This window comes from Podarcis bocagei (genome assembly GCF_964188305.1).
Source record: "Podarcis bocagei genome assembly, chromosome: 6".
Classification (NCBI taxonomy): domain Eukaryota; kingdom Metazoa; phylum Chordata; class Lepidosauria; order Squamata; family Lacertidae; genus Podarcis; species Podarcis bocagei.
This window is the reverse complement of record NC_138130.1, coordinates 88886637-88912317: the sequence shown is the minus strand read 5'-3', so window position 1 is coordinate 88912317 and position 25681 is coordinate 88886637. Positions and strand designations below refer to the sequence as shown.

General features: G+C 48.9%; 1 protein-coding gene across 1 annotated transcript in view; it reads right to left on the bottom strand.

Moving 5' to 3' along the window:
• PGR (progesterone receptor) overlaps positions 1-20470 on the bottom strand; it is a 62289-nt gene extending 41819 nt beyond the window's left edge. The window contains exons 1-2 of the mRNA XM_081197631.1: positions 17781-20470; positions 10829-10980 (exon numbers count right to left, since the gene is read on the bottom strand). Of these exons, the coding sequence (XP_081053757.1) occupies positions 10829-10980; positions 17781-19315 (1687 nt within the window). The 5' untranslated portion in view covers positions 19316-20470. The remainder of the gene's footprint in view (positions 1-10828; positions 10981-17780) is intronic.
• Between the last annotated feature and the right edge of the window lie 5211 nt (positions 20471-25681).

Below are 25681 nucleotides of genomic sequence, written 5' to 3'. Positions count from 1 at the left end.
GTCTGCCCATCCATGTGAAAAGGAAGCCGCCTAGTTTTGTTTATTTAAGGTATACCCCACCTTTGAAATGGGACGTGGGTGGCGCTGTGGGTTAAACCACAGAGCCTAGGACTTGCCAATCAGAAGGTTAGCAGTTCGAATCCCCGTGATGGGGTGAGCTCCTGTTGCTCGGTCCCTGCTCCTGCCAACCTTTTGAACTGCTGTTCAAAAGCATGTCAAAGTGCAAGTAGATAAATAGGCACCGCTCCGGCGGGAAGGTAAACGGCGTTTCCGTGCGCTGCTCTGGTTCGCCAGAAGTGCTGCTGGCCACATGACCCGGAAGCCAATAAAGTGAGATGAGCGCCACAACCCCAGAGTTGGTCACGACTGGACCTAATGGTTAGGGGTCCCTTTACCACCTTTGAAACAGGTAAAACATGTTGGTACTAACCAACAGCAAGCAACCCAACTGAGCCAGTGTCCTGGCAGCAAAATCGCTGCCCCTTACCGAGACTGGGCAGTGATGGGGCAGAGCAGTGAGTTTGGGGCAGCCTCTATTTATTATATCCAGCAGAAATCCCCTTTGCATGATGAAGGAATAACTATGACCCTTCCCTACGTCCACAAGATGGAGGGAGAAGAATTGCACCCACCAGGCCCAAGGACAGTTCTTTTGCATCTGTTCCAGGCCCTTCCCCGACTGAAGCCCTAGACGCAGGCCCTTCTTGACCTCCTTTCCCTAACTTACAAAGATTGGAAAAGAATTCCCATGGGTGCCACAGCAGTTCCAGAGTTTCTGGGAGCCATGGGAATTACAAATTACCATGGTTCCCACAAGTTTCCAGCACCTAAGGGAGGTGATGCCGTAGCACTCAGTGAGAATCCTCCACCTTAGCGACTGAGGCAAAGGAGGCATGGGAGAGGTTTAGGCTGGCTGGTGAAATGAGGTTAAGATGGGTGGGAGTCATCTGCTGTATAAAGAGACAAGGTCCACCCCACAGGCTCACTATCTCAAGGAGGAAAGCATCAGATACCAACCAGAAATTATTAAGCTCCCTAAATACAGAATGGTGCTGGGGATTGGTTCCTTTCCCCCTCTTCAGCCCCATAAATACTAAATTGGGAAACTTCCAAGTCAAGAGCCCTGTGCTTTGCTTGCTTCCAACAGCAGCCATGTGCAAAGCTCCATTATTGTTCTACTACTGCAAGAAATATATTAGCACAATACATAAAGCACGCATCTGTCAAAAGTGAACCACGGCGCCTATTGTGTGGATGCAAAGGTGAGAGCAGGCAAGCAAAATGAAATAGCACCCAATACAACGTTGGCAGATAATTGGATTAACTATGGAAACAAAACTGATTAAGGGGCCGTTAATCATGGTGCACAGGGCAGAGCTGCTTCAGAAACAGATAAATGGGGGAGCCAGAAATTGATTTCCAAAAGGAGAGTTGCCAGGGATGCAGACTGCACAGGAGGGCCACCTAATCCCAAAAGATATTCTCATAACATGCAAGTGGTCTGGTCAATACCGGACAGCATTGCAACCTCCCTCCAGCTGCGTTGCTGCTGCTTACCAAGGAGAGGGGGACGAGGCAGTGGCAAGGTGGCTGCGGTGAAAACACACCAGCAGGAGGGCAGCATTGATTCCACCAGCGTGCCAACACTGCACCAACCTTACTGCCCCTATCTCAGTATGCAGAAATGTCTCAGCTGGAGGTAGGCCAGGTGAGAAGTGCAGCAACACCTGTCTGCTACTGGGTCTGCTTGTTATCCCACTCATAACACCCTTCACAGGATCAAAGTCTATCCTGGAAGACAGTCCAGAAGCTATGGAACCATAAACAGCTTGTGACACAAGTACCTGGGGCAGCATCTTCCCCAGCACCAACAAACTCAAGACGTTTTGATCAGAAGGAGATGCACTGCTGTCCATAGCAGAAGCTAGAAGGGTGGTGACAGGGCATTCTTGGTGGTAGCACCCTGTCTACAGAACTCCCTCCCAGGTAACATTTCGTTTTCCCCAGCCACTGACATCTTTAAACAAAGGCTCAAGCATCTGTCACATGAACTGTAGTGTTTGGGGCTCATGGTTTTATAGTTATCTGTGGCTGCTCTTTATTTGTCTTGTTATTTTATTTGTATGGTATGGCCGTTCTAGTTTACCACGTATGCAAACCCATTCTTAGCTCCCATATGCAGGAAGTGGAAGTATAAAAGTATCAAATAAAGTCATAAAGGTAAAGGGTAAAGGGGACCCCTGACCATTAGGTCCAGTTGTGACAGACTCTGGGGTTGTGGCGCTCATCTCGCTTTATTGGCCGAGGGAGCCGGCGTACAACTTCCGGGTCTTGTGGCCAGCATGACTAAGCCGCTTCTGGCGAACCAGAGCAGCGCACGGAAACGCTGTTTACCTTCCCGCCGGAGCGGTACCTATTTATCTACTTGCACTCTGACGTGCTTTCAAACTGCTAGGTTGGCAGGAGCAGGGACCGAGCAACGGGAGCTCACCCCGTCACGGGGATTCAAACCGCTGACCTTCTGAGCGGCAAGTCCTAGGCTCTGTGGTTTAAGCCACAGCGCCACCCGCGTCATAGAAGTCATAGAAGCCTTTATTTTAATTCACCCATCCGCCTATTCTGCTAAGCCACCTGGCCAGGAGATTCCAGAGTGTAGCCCAGTTCAGATTCCTCATTTCCAGAAGAAGAACCAGTGATCTAAGGATGGAATCCTACAGTCTCTGGAAGGCCATTGGGAAGAATGGCAGGATATAATTAGAAATGACAATGATAATGTTATACTGTTTAGCTGATCCCCTCCAGTCATTACTCATCTGGAAGGGGCTATTCCAGGGAGGCTTTGAATCTAGTGGGTCCCAAGCTCTCATCTTCAAGCACAGACCCTGGAATGGGTGTGGAGAGGAGAGAAGTATTTCAGCCTTTGCATAATAGGAAGTAAAAATGTTTTCTTTCAGAAATAATAATTACCAACTGATGGGAAGAGGAAGAGGGTTTATTCCTACCTTCCAACCCTGACGGTGCAAGTCTTGCAGGGCTTCAGAGCTGCCTATCTGCCCTGTCAGGGCAACTTTCTCCTCCCACTGAGCCTATAGGACTGCTCTGTAACAAAGAGTCTTGCTGGCACCTAAAAGGCGAATAGATTTATTGCAGCACAACTATTGTCCCGCTTCACCAGATCCCAGATTATGAATGTTTATGCCGCCATAAATCATTTAATCTTAAAAGTGCCAAAAGGCTCTGTGTTGTTTTTGCTGCAAACACTGCTTTGTTTCTGCTGCAAAAGAAGTTGCTGCTTCTCTGGTAACGGGGATCCAGAACGTCTTTTCACGGGGAACGCCGGCGGTGTGGGTGGGTGGGGGAAGTTACATGGTAACAAATTCTGACACAGCCAAGGGATCACAGGTTCACTTGGGGGGGGGGGGGAATGAGCTCCAAGCCCAGACATTGCCAATGTCAAAAAATGCTTCACACAGGGCAGGAGTAGTAATGCCTGCCAACTGTGTGGCCCAAGGATCCAGCTGATGACTCAGCCTCCTCCAAACTGAGACTGCCAAGTATGGAAACTGTGGTCACCTTAATCAATACGACAAACCAGGGTAGGGAACCTCAGGTCAAGGGGCTAAATATAGCCTTCTAGGCCATGGGTAGGCAAACTAAGGGCCAGGGGCTGGATTCGGCCCAATCACCTTCTAAATCTGGCCCATGGATGGTCTGGGAATCAGTGTGTTTTACATGAGTAGAATGTATCCTTTTATTTAAAATGCATCTCTGGGCTATTTGTGGGGCCTGCCTGGTGTTTTTACATGAGTAGAATGTGTGTTTTTATTTAAAATGCATCTTATTTGTGGGGCATAGGAATTTGTTCTTTTTTTCCCCCTTTCAAAATATAATCCGGCCCCCCACAAGGTCTGAGGGACAGTAGGCTGAAAAAGTTTGCTGATCCCTGCTCTAGGCCTCTCTATTTAGCCTTCAGAATTCTGTGCAGACCACACCCCTTCCCTGAAGGCCACACCCCTTCCCTGAAGGCCACACCCCTCCCTGGTCCTGTTTCACACCCCAAGTGTTTTTGCCTGGGCTGGGATGTAATTCCTCTTATTTGCCTGGATGGAGGGCAGAGCAGGATGTGTGTGTGTGTGTGTGTGTGTGTGTGTGTGTGTGTGTGTGTGTGTAGAAACTAGCCTACTGTACAAAGGGAAAAATTGCATTGGTTGCTCTGTCCACTTCTGTCTTTGGCCCACCACTGCCATGTGCCCCTCAGAAGGAAATGTAACCCTTGGGATCCAAAAGGTTCCCCGTCCCTGTGTCAAACTGTTGATCCTGCATGGAACAACATTAATACAAAAGCATCATTCAACATCCTGCACATAGAAGTTCTACTTCTTTGGCTCCTTGAAAATCAGCTGCCCATTCACAGAATCACAGAACCATAAAATAGTAGAGTTGGAAGGGACCCAAGGGTCATCTAGTCCAACCCCCTGAAATGCAGGAATGTCACCTAAAGCAACTATGGCAGCCAGCCATCCAACCTCTGCTTTAAAACTTCCAAAGAAGGAGAGTCCACAACCTGCCAAGGGAGGCTGTTCCTCCACTGTCAAACAGCTCTTACTGTCAGAATGTTTTTCCTGGTGTTTAGTCAGAATCTCCTTTATTGTAATTTGAAGCCATTGGTTCGAGTCCTACCCTCCGGAGCAGGAGAAAACAAGCTCACTCCATCTTCCATGTGACAGCCCTTGAGACATTTGAATATGGCCATCGTATCTCCTCTCAGTCTCCTCTTTTCCATGTTAAATACACACAGCTCCTTCAACCGTTCCTCATAAGGCTTGACTTCCAGACCCTTGATGGCATAGCTGTCAACTTTTCCCTTTTCTTGTGAGGAATCCTGTTCGGAATAAGGGAATTTCCCTTAAAAAAGGGGAAACGTTGACAGCTATGTGATGGTATTGTTCACCCTCCTCTGCACACATTCCAGCTTGTCCATATCCTTCTTAAATTGTGGTGCCCAGGCTTGAACACAGAATTCCAGATGTGGTGTCACAGGTTTCCCACTAATGATCTAGAGATTCTGGACCAGTCTTCTAGAAACTGTCAGCATGTGACAGCAGCCACATCCTCGGAAATGGCTTCGACTGGCTGGCTAAACCAGGTGATGGTATAATAATAATAATAATAATAATAATAATAATAATAATAATAATAATTATTATTATTATTATTATTATTATTATTATTATTATTATTATTATTAATTTATTATTTGTACACCACCCATCTGGCTGGGTTTCCCCAGCCACCCTGGGTGGCTTCCACAGAGACCAAAAATACACTAAAATGTCACACATTAAAAACTTCCCTGAACAGGGCTGCCTTAAGATGTCTTCTGAATGTCAGGTAGTTGTTTATCGCTTTGACATCTGATGGAAGGGCATTCCACAGAGCGGGCACCACTACCGAGAAGGCCCTCTGCCTGGTTCCCTGTAGCTTTGCTTCTCGCAATGAGGGAACCGCCAGAAGGCCCTCAGTGCTGGACCTCAGCGTCCGGGCAGAACGATGGGGGTGGAGATGCTCTTTCAGGTATACTGGGTATCAAACTCCTTCAGGTATACTGGTACCTGCTGGGTATCAAACCCTCAGTGAATTAGGAACTTCCCCTGTATGTGAAGACAGCCTCTGGCAGATTGACTGGATGAGACCAACAATGGGTCCAATGGTCAAGGAGGTGGTTTCTGTGTGAGTTGTAGAGGGGCAGATGGGGCTTATCAACCTAGGAAGGTAGCTCATCTAGGAGAAGGTAAACTCTGACCCTAAACCTGTGCTGCCTTGCAGGATATCTTCGGAAGAAGAAAAGGCTCGGGAGTAAACCCGACACAAATCCAGAGTGGACTCCCTAAGAAGGTTGGATGGTATCTTTCACATCTCCTTCTGGCAACTCCTATAGCAAAGCTGGTGCCAAACATATTGCTCCGCTTTCCTTTGGACCACATCAGTGATGCCAAGAGGGGGTTCTTGTCATCTGGGCAGCACAGGACCTCCAAACGCACTGCCTAGGCTTGCACCCTGGGGAGGTCACTTCGGTGCAGCTAATCCAGCAAAGACAACACGAGATGCAGTCATCACAAGTAACGGGTCTCTGTGGCCACAGCAGGCGCTGCGATTCTCCAGTGGTTTGACTTCACCCCTGGAGGCACATTCCATTTTCTCTTGATGCAGACCAAAAATATTCTCCTAGACCAGGGTGAAGGGCCACCAAAGAGTTCAAAGAGGGAATACAAATGTTACCAAGAGTGCAAACTCTTAGCAGATGGTTTCCTTTTGCTGCTCTAATTACTGGGTTGCTATGTACTGACATGGGTTGCTATCAGAGAACCTGTTTATTGTACATTCATCTTGAGTGGTTTGCACAAAGTTTATGGGAAGGCTATACAAGACTGACAAACAGCCAAACATCCTTGCTGATTTATTTGCGGGGAGGCTCTTATTTGTTTCAGAAAATGGAGTTTGTTGCGCAAGAACCCCACAACCACAACACAATTTCTTCCATCCACAAAATAGTGAGGGGCTGGAAGCAGTGACTCTGAAACAGTGATTGCCACCAGGACACTACAGCTCAGTTATATCAAGAAAGGGAAACAGAAGTAACTTCGAACTATCTGCTTTTAGTCATGTCTTTATTCCTCGGGGAGATAGCTCAGTCGTATTAAACCTGCTTAGAGATGGGAGGGCATTCAGGGAGCACAGAAGCTACCTGCAACAAGAGCTCTTACTGTCAGAAAGTTCCTGCGGCAGCCCTCTAGTCACTGTTTTCCAGGATGACAAGGAACCATTAATGACTACTCTTTGGGTTTGGTCAGCCAACCAGCTACAAATCCCCCTAACAGTTACCTCGCTCAACCCACATTTTACCAGCTTCCTCACAAGAATATCTTGGGAGACTTTGTCAAAAGCATGACTGAAATCAAGATACACTATGCCCACAGCATCCCCTTGATCCACCAAGCTTGCAACTCTATCAAAAAATGAATGTAAGTACAGCATTTTTCACTCCATAAGACACACCTGGCCATAAGACGCACCTAGTTTTTAGAGGGGGAATGCAAGAAAAAAAAAATTCTTTAAAGGGAGCGCTGAGCAGAGCCTGTAGGCATCCCAGGCTCTGCTCAGCGCTCCCTTTCACGAGCCGTGTGGAGCGTGTGTGCGGCGCTTGCTGGTTTTTCCCCGAGGAGGGAAAAGGGCAGCCCATCACTGACGGGCTGCCATTCTCCCTCCTTGGGGAAAAGCCCCCAAGAGCCGCACACACACTCCGCACGGCTCTTTAAAGGGAGCGCGGCTCTTGGGGGTGTTTGCGGGAGGTGGGGGAAGGGACAGAGCTGCACACTCTGTCCCTTCCCCCACCTCCCACAAGAGCCGCGCGCTAAGCCAGAAACCAGGACAGCAAGCGGGATCGCTGCATAGCGATCCCGCTTGCTGTCCTGGCTTATGGGATAGCTGCGCGCAGCCTCGCCCGGGATGCGGGAAGGGCGCGCAGCCCTTCTCCCTCCTTGGGGAAAAGCCCCCAAGAGCCGCACACACGCTCCACGCGACTCTTTAAAGGGAGCGCTGAGCAGAGCCTCCTGCCTGCATTCGCTCCATAAGACGCACACACATTTCCCCTTACTTTTTAGGCGGGGAAAAGTGCATCTTATAGAGCGAAAAATATGGTAAATTGCCTCAAAGTAACACAGGTAGAAAATGATTTGGGCCAATAGGGTACTTGCAAACCATAGGATATGGTTTTTGTTTTTGTGTGTGTGTTTTGTAAACACAGCCATGCTTTCACACTGCATTTGCACGAGGGCAAAACCCTGTATTTCTTAAGTGAGCAGCCCAATTTCTACATTTGCAGTTGACACCCACGCACATCTGAGCAGACACCACCTTGAAGGGGCATGTTGTGTGTGTGTGTGTGTGTGTGTGTGTGTGTGTGTGTAAAGGGAAGATGGGGAACACCACCTGCAGTTTTTATAGCAAACGGTATTTTTATAAAATGAAAAGCAGAGCAACCTATTGCCAGATTAATGGGGGAATCTTTTTCATCAGTCAAAAGGGGAAAGAATGAGGCTCAGTGGGCAGGGATGCAGAGCATCTGTCAGGCATGCAGGAGGTCCCGGTTTCAACCCTTGCTTGGTGTCTCCAGAAAGGGCTGGGGAAATACCTTGACTGAAACCTGTTTATCTCCAATGCAATTTTAAAAATCTATTTGAAGTTGTTGAGAGTAGCCAAGAGGTGCATGGGGGCAAGGTGTCAGCTGTTTCTCATTAAGATCTGCATCAGGAGAGGCTGTGGAATTCCTGAGTGGTGCCTAGATGAGATGGGAGGATAGATGAGGAAACACCAGCCAAGATTGAATCCTGGCAGGATGGAGGCACTGTGGGTGAGGTGCCATACTTGAGAAATTGGTCAACTGCCAACCCTGGATGAGGTTGCTCTCCCCCTGAAGGAACAGGTTCACAGTCTGAGGGGGCTTCTGGATCAAGACCAGATACCCTCAGTGGCTAGGAGTACCTATTACCAGCTGTGGCCGGTGCAACAACTATGGCTGTTCCTGGACTGGGAAACCTTGGCCACAGTAGTTTGGTTACTTCAAGCCTGGATTAATGCAATGTGCTCTTTGTGGAGCTTCCCTTGCACTTGATTCAGAAGCTGCAGTTTTTACAGAAGGCTGCAGCACGGTTGCTGGCATGAGTCAGAACCTGTCAGCATGTAACAACTCTGCTCAGATGTGTTTCTGCAATTGTTTCTGATGATCAGCCAAGTCTAAGGTATTACTATTGGGACCAGTTTACCTGAAATACCGCCTCTGCCACTTCAATTTGCAGAACTGCCACTGTTACAGATACCTCATAATACTCATCTCTGCATTTGTAAGAAACTGGTCTTTTAGTGTACAGCTTTCCACTTTGGAACTCCTTGCTGATTGACCCAAAGCAGGTGCCTTCGCTGTATGCTTTCCAGTTCTTGCTTAAAACATTTTTGTTTAAGCAAGCCTATCCAGACCTGCAGAATGCTGGCATGCGTTTTAATCTGTTTTTAGCGTACTGTTCGTTTTCCTTAATTCCTGAATGTTTTTAATAATGCAGTTGTATTTAACCATTTCTTACTGGCGATTTCACTCTTTCATTCTTTCTGTAAACTGTTTTGAGGTTTCGTTCCAATCAAGTGGTATATAAATCTTGTGGAAAATAAAGAAATATATATAAAAAAAACTCTCCTGGAAAGCCACTGGCGGTCAGAGTAGTCTGACTTAGTAAAGGTCAGTTTCCAAACTAAGGATTTCTATTTGTGCAACAGGACTTCTCTCCCCGCAAAACACATGTTGGGGGAGTTAGTGCGAGGAGAGCAATAAAAGTGCCATTATGCAAGTTGAAATCTTTGTCCTGGCAGGACCATGACTTGCTGTTTGGCAACCCTATGTTCCTAATTTATTTAGCCAATTACTTAAGCAAACATTGCAACCCCAATGCATGCAAATGAGATGCTTGCTCATTATCCCCTTCATCAACGCCCAGTTTCAGAATGAAAGCACTCAAGAACACAAACGAACAAAATGCTCATGGACTAGCTAGATGCGGAGAAGTGGTAGGTGGCAACAGCTGGGGAACCCCCCCCCCCCAGGGAAGAAAGCTCAGAGCCAGGGAATTGGAGGTGGGAAGATGATGAGTGGTCAGAGGGAGAAGAGTGGGAAGAAGATGGGAAAGGCGTTGAAGAGGTTAACAGGGTATAGTGAGCAGGAAGAGTCTGGGGCAGACAGCAGTCCAGAATCAGAGGCAGGAAAGGAGGGGGCCAGGAGAGAGAGAGGGGAGCAGGCTGGTGAGGAAGCCAGGGAGTCCTGCTGCAACCAGCTCCCCTCCTCCCTGGTGTCCCAGGACCAGTAGAGACATGAAGAAGAAGGAGCAAAGGCAGGCAAGACAACAGAGCCTCAGATTGTTTGGGAAGGAACTGGGGGAGGAGGAGACTTAGGGAGTTGTGGGAAGGCAAGGACCTTCGGTCCCCACAACTGCCTCATGGGGGGAAAGTTCTACCAGGAAGAATTGCTGTGCTCTGTAGGCCTGGCCTCCTGAACTGCCTTGTTTCTTCAAACTTCACTGAAGCTGTGTGAGCTGTTGTTGACCTGCTCCTGTTACCTTCTCCTAACACCTGACATTAGATCATTACCACAACACAAAAGCAATCCTACACTGCAAATAATCTCTGAAATCAACGTAGGGGACAGGTAGCCCCCCAGATGTTGTTGGACTGGAGCGCCCATCATACCTGCCCATTGGCCACGTTGGCTGGGCTGAGGGGAGTTGGAGTCCCACAACATCTAGAAGGCTCATCCCTTTTTAAATGCAAGACACACCAACAACCATGCTAGAAAAGTATCCTTAAGTTATTCACATGACTTGCCATAATTGTGAGGTTTATCTTATTTTTTAGTTGCTGTTTCGTTAAGTTTTTTTAATAGATTGCAACTGTTTTATTGATAATTTGTTAATTATTTTATATGATGTATGCTGTATTCGCGATGTGCTATTATGTTTTATTATGTTTTGGTTAATTATTGGTTGTAAGCCACTTTGAGGTTCATTTGAATGAAAAGTGGCATAGAAATGCAATTAATCAATCAAATCAAATGTTTTTTTAGGACTTGTGTTCCATATTAATAATTCCATAACAATTCCATATTAATTATTAGGCAACCATGATAATGATAAGGAATGTATAAAACTTATGACTTATATATAATAATTATTACACATTCCATGATAATTATAAGGCGACCACGACAACGAATGACACTGCACAGTACCTTCCATGGCTCTCTTGAAGAAGACTTTGCAACTTCCACAGGTAAGGACTCCGTAATGGCAGCCCGAAGCTTCATCGCCGCAGATGAGGCAGATCTTCTGAGGCAACGATTCAAAAGCATACTGAGGACTCTGGCCAGCATCTGCATCTGACCTGGAGAAAGGAAACAAAAATGAGAACAGAAATGCATCATGGGTAAGGCAGGAGAAATGGCAAGTCTTACTTTGCAACGGACAGCCAACGTTGCAAAGGCAGAGGTTTGGAGAGAAAAACATCTAAGTCCATAAGCACCAAAACAGTGGTCCTTCAACAGTTGTGAGGTCACCCCTACGCCAAAACGGATGAGGCATCGACAAGTGTGTTTCTCCCAGAAACTCCAGCGGGTGCAGAATGCTGCAGCGAGGCTCCTCACGGGGTCTCTGCCATGGGAGCATATTCACCCCGTGCTTTTCCAGCTGCACTGGCTCCCGGTGGAGTACAGGGTCAGATTTAAGGTGCTGCTTTTGACCTTTAAAGCCCTTCACGGCCTAGGACCCTCGTACCTACGGGACCGCCTTTCCTGGTATGCCCCACGGAGAGCCTCAAGGTCCATAAATAGCAACACCCTAGTGGTCTCGGGTCCTAAGGAAGTTAGATTAGCCTCAGCCAGAGCCAGGGCCTTTTCAACTCTGGCTCCGGCCTGGTGGAACGCTCTGCCTCAGGAGACCAGGGCCCTGCAGGATCTGATTTCTTTCCGCAGGGCCTGTAAGACAGAGTTGTATCGCCTGGCCTTTGGTTTGGAGCCAGTTTGATTCCCTCCCCCTCTTTTTTTCTTTTTCCTTTCTCCTCCTGTGATGAGGCTGCATTTTAATATTTTATTGTTTCAATATTTTAATGTTGTATTTTAATTTTGTTTTTAAGTTGTATTCATTCAACTTGTTTTTATTATTGCTTGTTAGCCGCCCTGAGCCAGGCCTTGGCTGGGGAGGGCGGGGTATAAATAAATATTATTATTATTAAATGCAGGTCCGCCTCCATCAATTACATATAAAGTGCCAGAGGTCCGATTTTACGAACAAAAACAAAGCCCTCAAACCACCTATAGACTGTCTCCCTACAGCAGGCTGGGGAACGTCTAGCACTCCAGATGTTTCTGAACAAGTGTGTCCAATGGCCAGGGATCCTGGGAGTTCGGTGACATCTGATGTGCCAAAAGGTTCCCCTTGCCTGCCCTCTAGTCTGTCACTCATGATGCTCATCTGGTACAGTACCTCCTACTAGATGTGAGCCAAGTAGAGGGAAAGCACCAGGGGAGGAGAGATTTATGGAAGGTAAGATGATGATGGGGGGGAAGCAGCACCCCTCACCTGTGCAGCCAGTTAACATTAAAAACTACACCGTTCCCCACATGTCACTGACATGTGTGCTGTCCACTATTGGTGTGGGCAACCTTTGGTCTTCGAGATGATGCTGAACCTTTTTTGTGCTGTTATCTACCTGACTGGGTCATGCAAACCACAATTCTGAATGATGCTCTGTATAGGGTTAGGTAGGGGGTGCCAGGGATGAATTTGTGGAACCATGGGGATAGTTGCTGAAGAGATTTGGGGCTACCGTTATGCAGATTTACAGTGGTACCTTGGGTTAAGAACTTAATTCGTTCTGGAGGTCTGTTCTTAACCTGAAGCACCACTTTAGCTAATGGGGCCTCCTGCTGCCGCTGCACAGCCACTGCACAATTTCTGTTCTCATCCTGAAGCAAAGTTCTTAACCCGAGGTACTATTTCTGGGGTAGCGGAGTCTGTAACCTGAAGCGTCTGTAACCCGAGGTACCACTGTATAGATGCTTATAGATTCTAAAAATATTAAGTTTATAAACATATAGCACACTTGCATTTGTCTGTCCTGAATTTCCCTCTGTTGAGTTCCATTTGATGACCCCCACCCAGCATCGAAGAGGGAGAAAAACTTCCCTGTACAGTGGTACCTCAGGCCAGCGGCGTAGCGTGGGTTATCAGCACCCGGGGCAAGGCAAGTAATTTGCGCCCCCAAACCCGGGGCAAGGCAAGTAATTTGCGCCCCCTAACCCCTAACCATGGTCATTAATACTGACGGCTCTACTCTGGGGCAAACGTCGTGGTGACTACTGCCCTCCGTGGTGTTGTTTTTGCAATTAAAGGACCCCTGCCTCAAATAAAGCATCTTGGGGATTGGGGACTGGGATTTGCCAAGGGAGCTGGAAATTGCAGTTCAGTGGCGGGTCAGGGGGAGAGGGTCCCTTCCGCGTCTGGGTGCCGCGGGCCCCTTTGCGTCAAGACGCGCATCTTTGGGCGTCGCGGCGCAGCCTTCTCAGTCTCCCTCCCTGGCCCGGCTAGTCCCGACGCGGCTTCTTTCTGGCGCGGGGAGGGGGCGGCTCTGGGGCCAGTGCGTCGGCCGGCCTCCGGCGCGGGTGAGGGGGGGCCCCGTCGGGGCGGGTGGGCGGTCTTGGCGCGCAGGCACTAGAGCGCCGCCGATGGTGCGTTTGGCGGGCTGCGCGCGTCCAGACAGCGACCCGAGCCTGGGCGGCGTGGCGCTTGGTGCCGGAGCCTCCGCCCGCAGCGCCCCGTCGGGAGACCCGGCCGGAAGGAGCCTCGAGCCGGCTGTCGGACGCGGTTGAAGCAGCCAGGGCGGCATGGCAGGCGGCGTGCACCCCCTGCACCCCCCACGCTACGCCACTGCTCTCTGCCCCACCGCCAGGCTTCGGAGCAGCCTTCCGAAGGCTGGCGGCGGGAGGAGGTCTCTCCACCTGGACAGTGGGGTTCCTGCTTCCTCAAGGAGGGCCGGCCAAACGCGCCCCCCCAAATGTTGTGCCCGGTGCGGCTGGCACCCCTGGCACCCCCCACGCTACGCCACTGCCTCAGGCTAAGTACTTAATTCGTTCCTGAGGTCCGTACTTAACCTGAAACTGTTCTTAACCTGAAGCACCACTTTAGCTAATGGGGCCTCCTGCTGCTGCCGCGCCGCCGGAGCACGATTTCTGTTCTCATCCAGAAGCAAAGTTCTTAACCTGAAGCACTATTTCTGGGTTAGCGGAGTCTGTAACCTGAAGCGTGTGTAACCTGAGGTACCACTGTATCCATTTTCTATGCACCGTGCATCATTTCATAAACCAAAATGTTTCCTCTTTCGTTCTGTTATAGTAACGCAACACCAAACCAAAATTGCCTCCAAAATTAAGCGCCCTTGAACTTTGCACTCCTGCTAATTAAAAAAAAAAAGCCTGCCCCCATGTGGAGCAAAACCCACTTCAGCCTCACCAAGTTGTATTACCCGAAAGGCAATTCCGCTTTTAAAATGCTCTCAGTGAACAACATACAAAAGTGCTCGCTCGACAAAGCAGTGGCAGAGCACATGCGGCAACAGGCACACTCACAGGGTCTGTGTCCCTTTGGCAGTGCTGGATTTCCTTATAAGCTAAACAAGCTATAGCTTAGGGTTCCCACTCTCTTGGGGGCCCTAAGAAATTTTAAAGGAGAAAAAACTGAATGTACATTTCCAAAATATACGATTAAAAAACCCAATAAAATAAAACCTACATACAGCAGCAGTGTTTTGTGTTGTCCTATTAGGTCCATAAATTACCATATAGCATACATTCCACACACAAAACAGCGACAATTTGTTGTTTACAAAGGACAGCTGGACATATAAAGGGCCCCATTACCTTCATCAGTTTAGGGCAGGCATAGGCAAACTTGGCCCTCCAGTTTTTTGGGACTACAACTCCCATCACCCCTGAACACTGGTCCTGTTAGCTAGGGATGATGGGAGTTGTAGTCCCAAAACATCTGGAGGGCCGAGTTTGCCTATGCCTGGCTTAGGGCCTCATCAAAGCTAAATCCAGCCCTGCCCTTTGGAGAATAGAAGACACAGCGGAGACTGTCGTGCATTAAGAAATAGGATTTATTCACCAATTTACACCTTCTGTCTGCATGGAAGAAGTCCAGACCTTACAGCATGCACATTTTCAGAGGCACAAGTACCCTTCAAGCTGCTTCCCTCAAAGATGGATCCCAGCCTCTACCCCCCCCTTCTTCCTCCTCCCAGGATTCCCTGCTTCAAAGCTCCACTTCCTGCCCCCTCAAACACACAGTTACCCTTTGTGCCACCTGACTCCCCAGGCCAAAGGATGCGTCTATCAACACCTTTTTAAAAAAAATAACGCTAACGGATTTGCTCTTCGCCCAGCCATCCAGGCTGGTTTGCATAAGCCAGCACAGGAATTCTCTGAATTTCCTTGTCTGGGACAATTCTATATTATCCATATCCCAAAATCCTAGCATTTATTCGTTCCTAGTGTTTAGAGGGACACCCCCCTGCCTCCTCCCCAACCACCGTTCTATAAGCAATACATTCTATAGTCCAAGCCATCACCCAGTTTAACAGAAGCACCCTAAAGTGAGATGTTTGGGTCTCTCCAGCCAAAGATGCACGAAATGGTGTCTTCCAGGGAGGGCTGGCAGAGCAACATCGCTGACCAAAAAAACGACCGCATCCTGTCCTCCACCCACCCACTCACCCACCCCCCGCTTCCCCATGGAAGCGCCATGTTGCACCTCCTTCCTCTCATTAGTAATGAAATATCGCTGTTGTGAAGAAACCTCAAATTAATCAAGCCCTGAGAGATCACAACATTTACCAACTTCAATGGAACTTCATCTGAGCTGACCACAAGCAGGCTGGGGGTTGAGTATTGCACAATCTACTTTTGCATGCAGCTTTCTAGCGCGCTTTGATGCTGCCTTCCTTTATAGCCTAGTCTCAAATCATAGAACCTTTTAAGAATATATTCTCCACCAACAAGAAGCAGAAGGGAAGCAGCTTCCTCGGTACGGCTATCTGCTGGCGTATACCTAATGTCCGTGCATTTAATATCCATTGGTGGTAGGATTCTCTATGTGTCACTTTTCCAGCTGGATTCAATAACTTTGCTAGCGTACTGACTTTTCAACATTCTTAGCTTGGTGGTTTCTGGTAGTGTTTGATACACAGATTTCTAGCATTTATTGCATGTTAAGGACATTTATTGCATGTCGTCGGCCAGGAAATGTGCATTTTTGAATTTGAGGTTTTCAGAGGTTTTGTGCGAGTGCCAGCTAGCAGACTTTTGAAGGGCTCTATCAGGTATTCTTCAGCTGCCCCTCCTCTTTATTAATGTTAAATTTCTAACAAAGGCATAGCAGTCAGCTGCACCTGTTTGAATGGTGAGATTTATCGGCTACAATGCTCCGTTATCAGACAAAGCAGTTTTAAGATAAGTTTTGTGGGGTTTAAATGATGCGTGGTTTGTCAATCACTGCGAACTCTGAAAAGCGTTCCGGCAATGAACCGCTGTTTATTTACAAACAGTAACTGAAATTCTGAAAACCACTGTTTTGAGGGGAAGCGAGATTTGTTACAATTTGAAGAATTATTTGGGAGAAAGAGTGAGAACGCGTTTTCAAGAAATAGCAGGTCGTACGCCACTCCATAATGCTTACATTTTGCTCACATTGTAGAAACTCTGTCCATAAGTAGAAAAAACTTAGTCTGAATGGAATGTAGATGTTTTTGTTTGTGTAGTTTTAATTTGTTACTGGTTTCCCTCCCTTGCAACAAGCAGATCAGGTAGGTTTTGCTAAGGGACAGCGATTGGCCCATGAGACTAACTGAATACTCTAAGCAACTCAAACAAGCTTCTGATAGGGAGCAAAACACATTTCCATTTGGTTTTTTGCTTTTTTTAAAAAAAAAGAAAGGAAATGTCAAAGAGAAGCAGCGAATGTATTATTTCAAAGAGGACTAATGCATAGCAGTTAAGTGGCACTCTGGAAAGTGAAACCATTGTGCAGGGCAATAAGAGGCTGTAATTATTAGTGCCCTGTATTTCAAATATGTGTTTAAATCAGTACAATCATAGACTTGTTTACTCAGCTATCGCGTATCAGTGGGGAATAATTGCCAGTGATTTTATGTAGGACGGCAGCCTTAATGCAGCTAAAGCAATGCAATTAGCTATAATGAAAATCAGCACAACGGAATATGATGATTCGCACTCTGTCCTACCAGGCCCTCCCCCTGTTCTGCTCCACTGAAGGAGCGGATCACAGGACTGTGTGTAAGTTGTAGAGCTGCAAGCTTTAAATGGTTGATTAATCAGTTTATGAACCCTGATTGCTCCAGTTAAAAGGGAGAGGAAAGACCCTTGCTCGAGGCTTTGGAAAGCCAGTGCCAGCCAGCTAGCTTAGGTAAGCAGTACTCATAAACAACACCCCATGCCCGCCCTTCTGTCTCAGGTGGGGCTGCTTAAATCACGAAGTCAATGAGTTCAATGCATTTTTAAAATTATTTCGACAGTGCAGATATTTCATAGAGCAGAAAAGCAAAATATTGAATAGAGTCTTTCGGAAGGGTTTATTTACAGAACCTATCAGTTTTCTGAAACTTCTTTCTAGATTTGCAGAAGGCACCCATGTTGCCGCTTTCCGAACAGATGGCTTTACAATCGACTTCTTAGTGGAAAGATGAAAGATCGTACTCAGTACTCAGATGATAAGGGGGTCAGAGTTTTTTCTCTCTTTCTTTTTCTTTTTAAAAAGAATACCGTTATTTATTTGCACGATTTACATGCTGCTTAAACCCAACCGTCTCTAAACCGCGCACAAAGATGCAGCACAAGGAAAACAAAGTAAGTCGAAACTATAATACCACCTATGTTTGCAACAGGCCCCTCAATTCCTATTTTTAGAAAGCTACCACGGGGCGGAACTTTGGTCAAGCCGCCACAGCCACCTTTTTGGCCATAATTGGAACACTGACTCACCTCAGAAATTATCTCACTGGCCCTAATAATTTTGCCAAGCTCCACCTAAACGTCACTTTTTATAACAAAAACAAAAACTCTCTCTCTCCCCCCCCCCCCGCCTGCCCCAAATAGAGGCTGGAAAAACTCCTACCTTAGAAAACTCAGATAGGGCGTGAAGAACTGAGGCACGCCGTCTCTGAGGCCGGCGAACTGCTGCGGAGCGTGCAGGGCAATCGGCTGGTAGAGGACCGGAGGCTGCGCGCCCGACGTGGAGGGCAAACTGAGGCTGTCCCTCTGCGCCCCGCAGCTGGTGGAGGCTTTGCAAGGCGCTGGTCCGTATGGGCCACCGGGGGCGGCGTCTGCAGCAGCAGCTGCAGCCTCTGCTTTGTAGAGAAAGGACTCGAACGAGGAACAGGGCGCCTCGGGAATGCCGCCCGTGCTATTCTTGGGCAGAGGAGGAAGCGCACTTGGAACCACGCTCGGAGGCGCGTAGTCTGGGCAAGGCATCGCTGGCGATGGTGCTCCTGCTGCTGCTGCTGCTGCTGCCGTCGGCGGCGGCAAACTTTTGGCAGCCGAGTAAGAGCCGCTGCCGCTGCTGCTTCCGCGGCCGCCGCCGCCGCCGCTGTTGTTCTTAGCCGCCGCAACCACCAGGCTTTCTTCCTTGATCCTGAGGTTGCGCTGAAAATCCCCGACGGAGGCGAACGCGTAAGGCGGCTGCGGCGGCTGCCCGTCTCTGGCCGAGTAAATGTGGTTTGTAAAATCCTGGAGCGTGCAACCGGACGGCGAGAGCGGGGTGCCCGCCTGCACGCTGAAGGGGACCATGTCCTCGTACTCGTCCACGTCCAGCAACTGCCGGGTCCTGGCGGCTACGTACGCCTGGTTGAGAGGGAGGATGGGCAGGTTGAACAGGTCGTGGGCGCTGGGCTGCTCAGCTGCCGCGACCCCCGGGTGCCCACCGGGTGAAGCCTGGTTTCCGCCGCTGGAGGAGGCGGCGGCGGCGCCGTCCGATTCCTGCTCCGTCGAGCTTCGATTTGCGTAGCCCTGCTTCTCCCTGGAAAACGCCGAGGCGGCGGATCCTGGCGCCTTGCCCTTCGGACTTTTGAAAGGAGGCCCGTCCGCATCTTTGAATGTCTTCCAGTGGGAAGAAGAGGCGACAACCGAAGAAGGTGACGTCGGCGCTGGAGGCAGCGAAGAGGCGTTTGCTGGCGCGTCCTCGCCTTGCCCGTCGGGGCGGCGGCTCATCTGCGCGCCGGAGAACTCGGGGATGTCCGAGCCAAAGAAAGGCCACGTCGAGGGGCTCTCCATGTTGCCTTGGCTGGAGGAGGGCGCCAGGAAAGTGTCCAGGACCCGGTCCAAGACGTCTTTGTCCACTGGGGATCCGCAGCCGTCCCGGAGGGAGGAGGAATCGCTGCCTTTCCTCTCTTCCGCCTCCTCATTCGGGGGGCACGACTGCTGCTCGTGGTCGTCTTCGTCCTCTTCTTCCCTCTCCTCCTCGTCCTCTTCTTCCTCCTCGTCGCTGCTTCTGGGATACAGCAGCCCGTCCAGAGACAGGTCTATGGCTTCCACCGTCTCCCGTCGGGCAAAGGGGCCGCGATCGGAGAGCAGGGGCGCCTGAAGAAGGTCCGCTCGATCCCGTATCACGGTGGCGGAAGCAGACAGCTCCCTGGCATCCGCCTTCGTTTTCATTTCGCTTATGAGTAACCCTGAAGTTCGACGGGGCGGGCAAACGGATCCGAAAGTAGCGGCGGCGGTGGTGGTGCGGCTCGGCGGCTAAGCAGTGAGGGCACCGGCCTCTCCGAGGCTCCCTTTGCACATCTTGATTCCCCTTCGGGCGGTATTTGGATTCTCCTCTGTCAAATTCGCCCGGCGTGGCTCAGCGCCAGCTGCTGCACTTCTCCTGTGGGAGAGGAGGCAACGTAACTGCAGCTCTGTTTCCTCCCAGGAAGAGAAGAGTGCTTGGAGGAGAATCCGCGCGGAGGCGAGGTCGCAGAAGTTTCCCAACGCTGCTTTGCATCCAGCCGCCGCTCCGCTTTTGCAAGCGGATCTCTGTGCTGAGGTTCCTCGAACTCTCTGCACACAGAGACACACGCCCCCAAACCACACCCCCTTTGTAGCTGTATTTTGCGAAGGCAGAACCCAGATGGCAGCAGGTGCTGCAACAAGTGGGGGGGGGGGAGCGCACGAGGCGCCGTGCAGAGCTCGGGACAGTCTGCTGCAGCCGCGTCGTGAATAAAATAAAATAAAAATCCCTACCCTCCGGGCAGGGCGCAACTAGGGCTCCACGCGTCGGTCCCCTGCGCGCCTGGGGTTGGGAGACGAGGGAATTTCTCCTTTCCCCTCCCCTCCGGTGCGGACGTTCCCTCTGACCTCGGGGTGCAGATGCGTAATTGCGCGCGCCCGCTCTCCCTCGCTTGCCTGCACCGGTCCGCCGAGCAACAGGCAGCCAAAGGGGTCAGCCCAAACCCGGCGACCTGCGTTGGGAATGAGGGTCAGCAAACTGCTGGAACTCCTTCCACCCACCCCGGTCCTGCCAGCCTGCCAGCCTGCAGATGAGCCCGAGCTCCGCGCTGCCTCCTGGTGGCCAAGCCCTGGTTCTGGGCTTTGGACGCGCTGGCTGCCAACGAAGGTGCACGGATCCCGCAGACTCTGGGTCCTGCTCCCTTCTAGCTCCTCCTCCTCCTCCTGGTGATCTCCGCACATGCACACAGTCGTTAGCTGTTTCCCCTACCCACTCCCCCCCCCCATTTCTCTTTTCTGCATCTCCAGGATATGGGGGTTCTTCTTAGAAACCCACTGTGGCAGCCACTCCAGTATCAGAGCAGTGCAAGGTTCCAGAGGCTTTCAGGCACTTTGCCCAGCGTTTGGTTTCCTTGGAAAGAAGCAAGGGGGATTTTTTTTCCCCCTGCTGTGCATAGAGAACCCTTTTTTGTAAAGTTGTGGGGTCAAAGTTCATTACACTAATGCACTGTTAAGGAATGCAGAAATATAAAAGGATTAAACAGGCAAGGTCCTCTGTTGCAATTTGCAAGATCTCATCTGGGAGAGTATGAAGGCAGAGATGGGTTGTGTGTCAGCCTTGCAAGTATATGGCATGAGTTAATGCAATAGTGAATAATTATTAGGAAACTGGTTAGTAATGCATACTGGCGGAGGAAGGGAGTGCGGTGGGTGCCCTGCCCCGGATGCACAACATGTGCAGCGCTCCAGGTGTCAGAGCAGCTGGCTCCACCTCTGGTAATAGATCATGAGTATTTTGATTTCTCATCTTTATGTGTGTCCTATTATATCCCGCACATGCACAAAACAAAAACAATTTTTTTTTTAAAAAAAGAACTTACGTGACAGTAAATAAACTAGTTTTCTGCAGGATGAAATTTGTCTATCTGTAGGTGGAGTCATACTTTTCTGTTAGAAACAGAACCAATCAAATTCATAAGATTGAAGTTGTTCCACTAGGGCAAGGAACTTCCTCTCCCTGATCTCCCCCTCTGCAAATCTGCGGTGGATTGTTGGGGTGATTTAAGGGGCTGTGTGCTGTCGAACGTGGCACCTCTGTGTCATGTTTTCCCTTTGCCTTTTTATAATGCGCAGTGAAAACTTTCCTTATGTCTTATGCCATCATGTTGTGCACTTCCTCCAATTCCATCAGCGACAGAAAAAAGAGGAAAGAGACTGGAGAACATACATTGTATACTTCACTATACCTTGTTGCAAGGAAGCCCTTGATGCGAAACAGCCATTTGCAGTCCAGACATTAGTCCTACATGTGGACAGCTGTATTATAAGCCCTGGGCTTGGGCTTGGATTGGCAGTCTGTGGTCAATGAGGAGAGGGAGGAGAAGGATCAAATGGGGGCTGAGAACAGGGAACAGAGGCTGGAAGGGGTAGGAGTCTAGATGGGGAGGCAGGAATTATCCTGGGGAGAGGATAATACCCAGTGGAGTCTGGGGAGGGTATCAACCAACCTTTGTAAACAGCGGAAGTGGACTCAGAAGGGCCCAGGAAGTGCTTCTTCCACCAGGAACATACTCAACATATTCCATGGACACCTGCATCCTTGACATTCCCACAAGGCAGAGGGAGTAAGCTTGCCCTCCGCATTAAAAGCTTGGTGTGTCAGCGTGTTGGGACAACTTCATTGTTTCCATGCAGTTCTGAATGCCCTGCTCTAATCTTGGACTTCTTAAACCCAGATTCCTGCTTCTAGCTTAGCCAGTCACACTGTTCCTGTTGCCTATGTTAATTCACACTGTAATGGAGAATGCTTCGCTTACCTAAGTTAAACTTTTTAAAGCCTACAATTCATTCTTATCATGAAGTTGCACATCTACATGATGGACTCAAAAACTAGCTGATTCAACCAACTTAGCATGTGTGCAATTCTCTGCAGTACGATCTGGAGTGTGAGTGTCACTGGGCATTTCCTGAATGTTGCCATTTTCCAGGAGCAATTAGTGGATTTTCTAACAAAGGTAAAGGTAAAAGGACCCCTGACCATTAGGTCCAGTCGTGACCGACTCTGGGGCTGCGGCGCTCATCTTGCTTTATTGGCTGAGGGAGCCGGCGTTTTTCTGCAGAAAGCTTCCGGATCATGTGGCCAGCATGACTAAGCCGCTTCTGGCAAACCAGAGCAGAGTACGGAAACACCGTTTACCTTCCTGCTGGAGCAGTACCTAATTATCTACTTGTACTTTGTACTACTTGTACTTTGACGTGCTTTCGAACTGCTAGGTTGGCAGGAGCAGGGACCAAGCAACGGGAGCTCACCCTGTTGCGGGGATTCGAACCACCGACCTTCTGATTGGCAAGTCCCAGGCTCTGTGGTTTAACCCACAGCGCCACCCGCATCACTGGATTTTCTACTCTTGCACAACAAACCCACTCGCCCCAAAATGGACCTTTTTGCAAGGAAAGCAGCGGGAAAATGCAGCGGGAATGGTGGGGTAACAATTGAGGGATACGTCATATAACCAGCCATAAACATATAAAAAGGAAAGCTCAATAAACAGCTGGTGTCATATAAACTCCCCGTGAATTTTGTACAAATAGATCTGGATGAATGCTCAAAAAACAGATTGTCTGGAAGCAACCACAGATTATCCATCCTACCTTTTAATAGTCGCTTTCATAGGGCCCTAGCCTGCCTCAGGCAAAGTTTATCCCTCTGTCTCCTGTAAATCATGTCCCAGATTTTTTAAGGGATACGTTGTGTGTTTGTATGGTATTCAACCAATTCAGTGGTTCAATGGAATATGCCTAGCCTGAGCCGCAGACTTGGAGAGAAGACCACCAGACACTGAAGCACAATTCATTGCATGCCAGCTTCTGCTACTTGTTTTCTCTGTTCAAAGACTTCTCCCATTTAGTCCCAGCAAAGGGGAGGTGGTCTGCTAGATCCGTGTTTCCCATATGTCTCTCTGGGGGGACCCCAGGATATTCCAAGGGGGCCACAGGTGGACCTTATGTAAATGGGGGACATGAAGCTAGGAAGCCACAGAGGGAAGTGAGAAGAAAAGAAATCATTTTTAAAAAGAATCTGCTTAGCCAATCAGAAGCAGGTAAGGGGGCGGGCCCACCAGGTGGCAGCCAACCAGGGGGTGGCCGAGCCCTTCTTTTTGCCACATGCATTTTCTTGGCGCAGTCCCAGTTTGTTTCCATGGGAAGAGGGCAACTGCTGAGGCTCCTGTTTTGACCACTGCTTGTAGCTGCCACCAGTGCTGGGCCAGGTAGCAGCCTGGGCCTGACTCCGCAAGGCATGGGGTGCAATCCATCCCAGTGCCTAGCTGAGCAGGGTCGTCTAGTTCTGCTGACTTTCATCCAGTAAATAACTAAGTGCCTACTCAGAAGAAAGCCACACTGAGTTCAGTGGGCCGTACTCCCAGGTAAAGGTGTGTGGGGCTGTAGTGTTTTATCTAGGCAGCCAGGGCTCCTCCGGATTACAAGATCTTTTTGCACCAGGTCAGTGAGGACCATTTGCTTTTTAAAATTCTCCCATATATATATAACTCCCTTGCGCCTTTTGCAGACACCCCCCCCCCAAGTATCCCTATTTTCCAGGGACAGTCCTGGATTTACAGAAGTCATCCCAGTTTCTGATTTGATCCCAGAATGTCCTGCTTTTCCTTGGGACGTCGTTATTTTCACCAAAGAAATGTTGAAGGGTATGGAGTTACCCGACCCCTGAGCCATCTGAAGGCAGCCCTGTGTAGGGAAGTTTCTTTAATGTTTAATTATGTTTTTATATATGTTGGAAGCCACCCAGAGTGGTTGGGGAAGCCCAGTCACATGGGCGGGGTATAAATAGTAACATTATTATTATGCAATAGGATGTCCCTATTTTCATCGGTCCTGCCAACCTAGCAATTCGAAAGCACATTGAAGTGCAAGTAGATAAATAGGTACCACTCTGGCGGGAAGGTAAACGGCGTTTCCATGTGCTGCTCTGGTTCGCCAGAGCATCTGGCCACATGACCCGGAAGCTGAACGCCGGCTCCCTCAGCCAATAAAGTGAGATGAGCGCCGCAACCCCAGAGTCGGCCACGACTGGACCTAATGGTCAGGGGTCCCTTTACCTTTATTTTCATTGGAGAAATGTTGGAGGGTATGCTTTTGGACTGTAATCAGTAGGTTTCCCCCTCTGTGTCAATTAAATGTTGTTTACTTTTTGTAGTACGAGGAAAATGGATATCCCTTGGGAGGTTGTGGACTCTCCTTCCTTGGAGGTTTCTAAGCAGAGGTTGGACGGCCATCTGTCATGGATGTTTAGCTGAGTTTCCTGCATTGCAGGGGGTTGCTCTAGAAAGATGACCATTGGAGTTCATTCCAGCTCTATGATTCTATGTTTTTCTGCTTCAGAAACATATCATTATGTTCCTGCCATTTTATGTAATTGTAAATAGCTACCTTTCTACTGGTAGGATGGGCTGGGGGGCCACAGGAAGGAAACAAGGTCAGAAGGGGGCAACAGTTTGGAAAAGGTTGGGAAACACTGTGGTAGATCATTAGACTGTTTTGGTTCTCTCATTTCCCCTCATAATGTTTTTTTGCAAGCCTTGGGGTTCTCCCAAGTCTACCGATACCTCCCTCTTGTGTGTGAATGACAACGCTTTGGCTGCATAAGCACCCGCACACAGAAAACGGGTTTTCTATTAGTATATAGAAGATAGTTATCTCTCTCCTTTCTACTCCTTCCAAGGTGGTTGTGAAGCACCCAGGGCACATCATATTGTTCAATCTAGCCAATGGACGCGCTCCTTTAACAAAGGACATCGGGTCTTGTTTCACGCGGCATCACAACAACGTGAGACAACGGAACACAAAACGAGGACTGTGTTCTCTGTAGCTTCTTCTCCACAGATAAGACTATTTTAAGCTGAAAGGTACATTTCAGCATTTCCTTTCTAAACAAGCTGAAGACATTTTCCCAGCTCTGAGCAGCATAAGAGCTTTTCTCAAATCGGCCCTGGAAAGATCAGCTAATAATGTTCTAGGACGAGATGAAACTTTCATTAAATACCTGGCTGATTCTTCGCTAGTAGCTCTTGTGGCTAGAGCATAGATTGAATGAAGATGCTGGATGGTTTTTCACACACAGAGAGAGAGGGGGGGGCTTTTTATTTATTTTAAATCTAGCATGGGGAACTGCTGGCCCTCCAGATGTTGTTGAATTCCAACTACCATCATCCCCGATCCACAGTTCTGAGGGCTGTGGCTGATGGAAGCTTCCACATCCCTGTTCTAGGCAAACAACTTATAGGAAAACCATATATTTGACAACTGGAACTACTTTCTGGACCAAAGTGGGCATTGTGAGAACATTTTACTGTTTTTCTTGGGGGGGGGTAGATTTCCAGAAGTCTGTCCTGAGCTGCATGTGGCTTTCAGTTGAAAATGAACTCACCAGAACTCAGTTCCGGCACCTCTCAGGTGTACGCCATTACCATTATAAAAGAACAGTTCATTGTGAGCTCCAGCATCTCTTTTTCTAGAAAAATAGCACAGATTGGAAGTGTTCCTACTTCTGAACACCAGTTGAATGTGTCCACCCTCCAG